Source organism: Castor canadensis, chromosome 5 (assembly GCF_047511655.1).
Source record: "Castor canadensis chromosome 5, mCasCan1.hap1v2, whole genome shotgun sequence".
Lineage (NCBI taxonomy): Eukaryota > Metazoa > Chordata > Mammalia > Rodentia > Castoridae > Castor > Castor canadensis.
This window is the reverse complement of record NC_133390.1, coordinates 166,332,909-166,340,824: the sequence shown is the minus strand read 5'-3', so window position 1 is coordinate 166,340,824 and position 7,916 is coordinate 166,332,909. Positions and strand designations below refer to the sequence as shown.

The following is a 7,916-nucleotide window of genomic DNA, read 5'->3' as shown; positions in this document are numbered from 1 at the left end:
AACCCGTCTCAAAAATAACACTACGAGTGCACTTTCAGCCTCAGGCAAAGTCCTTCCTCAGACTTTCTACTGCCTGGGAGGCAAAGGCACAGTACAGCCTCCTCCCCGTAACCAGTGTGGTAACCATGGTTCAGGTATGGTGAACAAAAGCTGCCCTCAGCTTTTGTCAGTCTGTGGACAGACTTCTTGGAAAGAACTGGGTCTCCATTATCTCTGCAAGATGCCATGGAGATACAGGAAGGAAAAACAGCAATAGCTCTAAAACCTTGAAGCACTGAACTTGGTTAATAAAAACACAGGACCTGCTGTTCTTACCCTAAGCAAATGACCAATTACACCAAATGCTGTCCTCACCTCACATCAGCTGAGAGCTTAAAAATGCAGCATTTCAGCGAGCGCCAGTGACTACTTGGGAGGCTGAAATCAGGAGGATCGTGGCTCAAGGCCAGCCTGGGCAAGTAGTTTGCAAGACCCCCATCTCCAAACTAACCAGAGCAAAACGGACTGAAGGTAGGCTTAAGTGGTAGAGTAACTGCTTTGCAAACGTGAAGCCCTGAGTTCAAACCCCAGTCCCACCCAAAATAAATGAATGCAGCATCTCAGGCCCCACCTACAACTCACTTGCATAATAGAATCCCAAAAGCTCTTCCTAGCACAGCAGCAGTGGTTCCCTCTGAGGAAAATTGACATGGGTGAATCACTAGCTTTACCTCCCCACCTCTCCAAGGGAGCTTGCCCTACTTCCAGCCCTGCAATTTCAGTGCAGAATGTCCAAGCCTTCTTCCTCTACCCCAGGTTGGTCTGAACCTGGGCTCCAGCTCTCGGTTGTTTACACCCGTCCGTGCCTTGCCCTGAGAACCAGGACATTTGCTCAATTTATCCTAGAACACCCATGTATCCACCTATCACAGCTCCCCATGCCAGCATCTGTATCAGTCGGCTTCAGCTGTGTAATAAAAATCACCCCCAAATCAGTGATTTAAAACAATTTTTGGGGGGATGGGGAGGTACTGGAGTTTGAACTCCAGGCCTCACCCTTGCTAGGTAGGCAACTCTACACTTGAGCCATTATGTCAGCTTATAATCTATTATTTTTCTTAAGTCTGACTAGCTACATGATTCCTCTGGGTTAGGCCAAACTAGGTGTGGCTGGTGGTTCAGGATGGCTTTACTCCCATGTTGCAGTCTCAGTAAGGGCAGCTGGAATTCTTGCCTCCTTCAGCAGACTACCCCAGAATCCCACTGAGCAAAGAGTCATGTGACCCACTCAAGGCATGGCTACACGGAGCAGTTACTAGAATACAACAGCCTACTGGCCACTCAACTTCACCCAAAGCCAGCACCTAATGATAGGCCACCATCTGGATCTTGCTAGAACACTTTCCCTCCATCATCTTAACTAAACCACTTCTTCCCCTTCTACCAGTCCATCTCCCAGGTGGATTCTAACACTCCCACTCCTGTACTCCCATCCTTCCTGAGCATGCTCTGGCTTATTCCAACCCCAAATCAATCTACGTAAGTTTCCCCAAGGCTGTGAAGGCTCTACTAGAGCTCCCAGCCCCCCCAAAACTCACAGCTGAATAGCTGACTACCGTCTAAGTGGTAAGGGGTCTCTCCATTCTAGGTGGGTCCTTCTTCCCTGTTCCATGGTGGTAAGGGCTGTGTGAAACCCTCCCATTCACCTTCCCTAAGCAGCTCATCAGGCCCCCATGCTCTGGTTTTTCTGCCAAATCAGTGTTTACCACTGGTGTGTTATACAGTTGCTCTTGTCTGTTCTCTCTAGAACTTAGGCTCCATTAAGGTTGGGGCTGGTGGCATGGCTCAAGTAGTAGAACATCTGCCGGGCAAGCTTGAGGTCCTGAGTTCAAACCCCAGTACATGTACACACACAAAAAAGATAAGGTGGTTTTTTTGTAGAACAAGGTATGTGCTGGGCATGTAGGGTGGAGGGACCCTCCCTATATTTGCTTTTGTAGTGGTACTGGGCTTTGTGGTTCCAAGGCAGGTACTCTTATCACTTGAACCACACCTCCAGGCCTTTTTTGCTTTGGTTATTTTGAAGATGGGGGTGCCATGAACATTTCTGCCTAGGTTAGCCTTGAACTAGGCGTAGGGGCTCTGTTCCTTTTCCCAGAGGGGTTTGGTGAACAAGTTTCTGGCTCTGCCTCCAGTGAGCACCTCTGAACTCTGGCATGGAATGAGTGAGTAGGCAGAGATGAATTGGAGAAGGTGGTGGAGTGGTTCATTAAGGCTTTGCTTGATGTGCTAGGGCAAGGCTAAAGAGGACCGAGAGTGCAAGTACCGACATCCCAAAAGGCAGGACCAGGAACTTGGAGCAGGACCCAGGAAAAATGTCAAGTCCAGAGCTGCACAAGAAGGACAATTTTATTCTTTCAAGAGAATGTACCAAGAAGGTTTGAGGAAAGGCTCATGCTGGCCACATCCCCTGACTTAAGCAGGGGTCTGAGATGAGGCCAGGCCTGACCAGAGTTTTGGGGAAGCTAACAAGGCTCCCTGTGGCACTGGGAGGGAGGGGACAGGCAGGTCCAGGAGTGGGACTTTGTTGTGTTAGCACCAGGAACCACCTGCAGCTGAATTTCAAGACATGACAGTGTGTGGCCTTTCTGCTGCCACCTAAGCAGTCTGACGAGGGGCTGGTGGCCGAGGGTTCCCTGTAGATAGTCACCTGGGTGTGACTCTCAATTCAGAACCCCTGTAAACATGAGAACAGGCTCGTGCCCTCCAAGTCCCTCAGGACAGAATGAGGGTCCGAGATGTGTGGCTGGGCTTTAAGCGGTCCAGGAGCTGCCGGGCCTTCTCCTGCATGAAGAGCTGGTCCCTGGTCCCCCCGCAGGCCACCGTCTTCCAGGCGCTGGTCATCTGAGAGGAGGCAAGAAGGTTACTTACATCCAGGCAGGACTGTGTGCTCCCAGAAAACCCTGGTGAGAGGTGTAGGGAGCATTTCTACAGAGGCCTTCCCTCTAGAAGCGTTCCACCTTTTTGGATGACCCTGGGGGAGCTGTTCCCCCCATCTATGGGCTTCTTTCTGGAAAGGAGGAGGCTGGGCCAGGGACTAGGCTGTGTCCTCATATGGCACCTATCAGCCTCAGGAGAAGCCAGCCAGGCGGGCCTGTGAGGATGCTCAGATGTGAGTGGCCTAGAGCCAGCCCCTACCCTCAAGGACAGACATGCACTAAAACAAACCAAATACACAATGACTTAGTGACCAATGAGACCAGGCCACAGACAGGGAACCGGGGCTGGTGCATCTTCCCTCAGGGAAGGCCTCCCCAAGGTCTGGACTGCGATCAGAAGTGAACTGGGCAAACCAGGCCACATAAAGGCAGCAGGATGCTCCTGTGCAAGACCCTGAGGCGAGACAGGCAGCAAAGATGAACCCCAAGGAGGACAGCCAACACTCACAGGGGCTGGGGCTGGCAAGGGGCTCCGGGGCTCCTGGGCCACTGCCGCCTTCTCGGGCTTGGCCTGTAGGAAGCCCTGGTTGAGCAGACTGTTGTCTTCTTTGATACCTGGCAGGGTGAGGCTGGAAGAGCTTGATGGGACATTTGTCGGCTAAAATCAAAACCAAGTTAGTCAGTATAGGGAGAGAGATAAAGAGGAAGGGAGGAAGAGAGGAAGAGAGGAAGGAAGGACAACCTTTTGACTTGAGATTTTGGGCAAAATGCTAACTTCTCTAGGCCTCTGTTCCCTGTTTCAGAAGTGGAGTTTAAGTAGGATTACTTTTTTTTTTTTTAACTTAAAAGCATTAAGCAAGTGTTTGCAAAGTGCTTGTTTCAGAGCCTGGCACCTACAGCAACACTCACAATGCCAGCTCCTTTCACATGCAGCACAGGCAGAGCCAAGATGCTCCACAGCTCCCCTGGTCCTAATAACACCACAGACCACAGGGATGCAGCATGGACCCACCAGGGAGCCTATCCAGTTTCTTGCTCTGCTCTTGATAGTTTTCCTTCTAATGGTCTACCAGAGCTTGGTGCACTCTTCACTTTTGATAGGACTGGGGCTTGAACTCAGGCCCTCATACTTGGGACATGACGCAGTTCTTTTGAGTTTATTTTTTCCAGGTAGGGTCTTGTGAGATCCTCCTATGTCTGCATCTCAAGTAGCTGGGATCATAGGCACAAGCCACTATGCCCTTTAAGAGTACTTAGTTGCCTACAAGAGCTAAGAAATTGGGGCTCAGGGAGCCAAGATCCCAGGAAGCAAGTGATAGCATCAGGACTCAAACCCAGGCCTGCTCCACTCAAGTACACTTTTCACCACTGGTGGTAATGTTAATTCACACACCCATGTCAATGCTAGAGTGCATGCCTAACATGTCTAAGACCCTGGGTTCCATCTTCAGCACTGCAAAATAAAAAAAAAGCCTGCCTGAGGCACTGCCAGCCAAAGATCTAACTAGAGGGAGTTAAGTCCCCAGCCTGGCCAGGGTCTCCAGACACAGAGCAGTTTCTCTGCAAAGACCTCCAGGGCTGCAGTCTCATTTGTAAGATCTAGTCAATTTTTACCCTCAGATCATGAACTCACCATGCCTCTCTGCCTCCCTAGTGGGCACCAATGCCTGTGAAGGGCAATGTCTTGGCAAGGCATGGGTTCCAGAAACCATGCTGCACTGCTGATCCCACACTCTGTGAAGCAATGCCGTCCTATCCCAGGGCAGCCTGACAATCACACCCAGTACAGCAAACATTGGCCTGGGAGCTGGATGGCACCCACTCAAGGGCTGATGTGCCTAATCCCAGGGTTGTGCCTGGAGACTCCACCAACCCTCCGTGGAGATACACAATGCAAGGGAGGGTGTTGGGAGCCCAGACCTCACAGTTTCTAAACTATGGTGGTGCAGCAATACAGCTCCTGCCAAATAAAACCTAGGAAAGGCACAGCAGCGCTATGAAATGAGGCCTAGGATAGGGCCCAGAGCCAGCAGCCCCTCCTCACCTCTACTGGACCCAATCCTTCCTCAGCCAGGCCTGAAAACCAGAGACCTCTCCACAGTCAGAGAGCTCCAAAGGTGAAAGCTTCCAAGGAGACCACCCCAGGTAGAAGAGTGAGTGATCTTCAGTACAATTCTGGGGCAGGGTGATCACAGTTGACCCCTTACCAAAGACAGAGTCTTGGGCAGTGTGGGTATCATCAGCTTTCCATCTTCATCCACAATGTCAAGAGCCAGAGACTTCCGGACTTTCTTGACAGGGCTCCGACGCCCCTGGGGGTTGGAGAGGAAGGAGCTGGTTAGAGTGCCACCTCAATGGCCATGGTCACAGATGGCATCAAAGCCAGGCCTTGACACAGTGGAACCCTCATGGCCTAGCTTGTGGGGACTACTCTTGGATATTGGGGGGACTGGGAAGACACTGGTCCCTTTACAGACTCTGTCCCCAGGGTGGACCCTGCCCTGCCAGACATTGTAATAGAAAGCAGGACCCAATACAAACATCCACTCACCAAGAAACTTGCCCTTCACCCAGGTTGCGTCCACCACACCAAACATGCCAACAGACATGCCCCGAAGAGAATCACCCAAGTGATACCTAAAATACTCAGCCAGATAAGACCATCTGCCTTCCGCAGATGCCATCTACAAGGAACATTCAGGCCTAACCTGCACCTCTTGAAAGTAGGTCAGGGAGGGCCATGCAGGCCTTGGGTCAAATTCTCTCTACCTACCACCCACACGGGAGGTCCCCAACCCAGCCCAACTTCCTTCCTCATCCTCATCCCTTCCACTGCCTCTCTAGAAGAGCATGGTGGGAAACAGAGCCCAAAGACAAAGGATACATAAGGAGGCCACTCAGGACTGGGAGTGCTAAAAGCAGAGCAACAGGAAGGGGCTGACTCTGAAATTTGGAATCTGTGCCACCATGGAGACAGTCTTCTCCCTGTCCCTCTCCTTCCGCTCTCACAACCCAGGCACCCAGCCCACCTCACGGAAGGAGGCCCTTGGAGTACTGCCCTCCTCGGCTGCCCTCCGTTCCATGTGGATTCCAACAGTCACACGGTATCTGTCACAGTCTGTCCCCAGCTGCTGAAGTCTATGAAGGCCTTTCTGGTCCTCACCACTGCTGCACCCCCCACACCCAGCCCAAGGCCTGCTTCAGAAGGTCCAATCACAGTGCTGAACAAGTATGTGAATTATTCAAAGGGGGTGAAATGAGGCCCAGATAAGACCCAGGGCCTGATCTTGTCAGTACTGTTGATAAGGCACCTTGTTCCCTCCTGTCCCTAGACCATGAGTATGTCCCAGCTCCACCTTCCCCTGCTCAAGCTGCCCCCAGCTTGAGCCACTCACTCCAGGCTTCCTCTTCTGCTTCTCAGGCCTAGCATTGTCTTCCATGATGAGCTCGATGCCGGCCTCAGAGCGTAGCACCTCCTTCAAGTCCTCCTCCAGATGTGGGGTCTGGGGCTATGGATAGGGGCAAGGGTGGCCCACATGAGGCCTGGGTAGGTATGGGACTTCAGGGCAGACCATCCACAACTGGGCAGTACTAGGCCAAGAACGCTGACCTCAAATGCATCATTCACTACATTAACTTTTCAGCCTTGGACAAGTAGACCAAAGTACTCCATGGGGAGATAAAAAGCTAGAACAAGCAGACCATTCTTTTACTCCTTCTTCAGGACCCAGAGATTAGACAAACATCCCTCAGGGCCTGCATGGTCAGGAATAGCCCTACAGACCTATACAGTAACTCAACTTTGCAGGACAGAAACTCAATTTCAGAGACCAAGAGCCTGCCGAAGACACAGCTGTTGAGGGAACCTAGATTCTCAAGCTTTAAGCCCACAGTATCCCAAAGTGTCAGCTACTTTGGCAGGGGGAGGTGGGGGAGGCAGAAGAATTACTTGAGCCCAGGAGTTTGAGGCTAACCTAGACAACATAGCAAGATGACCCTATCTCAAAATAAAGGTAGGAGGAAAAAAAAAAAAGGCTGGGTATGGTAGGCCCTTGCTCAGGCCTGAGGACTCTAAGCAACCTCTCCAGCAGAGGCCAGAGGAGTTCCTGGCCGCATCACATACCAGGGGCTTCAGTGGTCCATACTTCTCCAGAGCATTCTTGAATGGGGTTGGCGTATGGGGAGTGTTGTCCATGGAGTACTTCTGGTCTGGGGTTACAAACCTGCCAGGCACCGGAGGAAGAGGCTCAGAAGCACAGACTCTTTCTTACCTTCCCTCCCCCAAACTCAGGCCTAGTGGCCCTACACAGGTGCTTGTTCTCCCACCTCCTAGGCCCAGGTCAGGGGCTCAGAGAAAGGGCCGCCCTCAGAAAGGACAAGTCGGGGTGTGACAAGATCAGGAAACTCAAGATGGTGACAGAAGATGTTGACTGGTCACAGTCCACACATGGGATTTTCCATAAACAAGATTGGCCACACTTTGGACCCAATGAGAGGGGGCAAGGGGCAGACTAGGAGGACCACAGCCCTGTCCAAGATGGTGAGGCCAGCATCTCCCCAAATCACCTCCAATTTTTATGGTGGGGGAGAAACGTGGAAGAAACATGCAGCAGTGAGAAACCTGGGAATAGCCTGGCTCAGAAACAGATTCACTGAGCCCTTCTAGTAGATGTTGTCACTCTGTGTGCTTTTTGCCTGCAACTGAGAAACTTTCTGGGAAGAGCAGAGGGAAGAAAAGATACCCCAGAGCAGGGTACCTCAGGACTCAGGGCTGTGGCAAGCTTTAGCTCTGCTGGCAGGTGCAGACCCCCAAAACATGACCCCTATGCAAGGCCTACTTGGCCTTGATCACCTAGAGATGCTTCCCAGCTGAACTGGGTCAGTTAAGAGGACATCACTAGACAGGGACATGACTACCTGCAGCTTGTCAGCCCCTTTCCTCAGCCCCAAGCCACTCCTTGAGGAGATAAAAAGCTGAAACAAGCACAGACCATTCTT

At 51.7% G+C, this 7,916-nt stretch overlaps 1 protein-coding gene across 1 annotated transcript in view; it reads right to left on the bottom strand.

The window, feature by feature from the left end:
• Positions 1-2,370: 2,370 nt before the first annotated feature.
• Positions 2,371-7,916, bottom strand: part of Mybl2 (MYB proto-oncogene like 2) — a 30,793-nt gene continuing 25,247 nt past the window's right edge. Inside the window, exons 10-14 of the mRNA XM_020173134.2 lie at positions 7,042-7,141; positions 6,314-6,427; positions 5,126-5,230; positions 3,427-3,576; positions 2,371-2,883 (exon numbers count right to left, since the gene is read on the bottom strand). Coding sequence (XP_020028723.1) covers positions 2,755-2,883; positions 3,427-3,576; positions 5,126-5,230; positions 6,314-6,427; positions 7,042-7,141 — 598 coding nt within the window. The 3' untranslated portion in view covers positions 2,371-2,754. The remainder of the gene's footprint in view (positions 2,884-3,426; positions 3,577-5,125; positions 5,231-6,313; positions 6,428-7,041; positions 7,142-7,916) is intronic.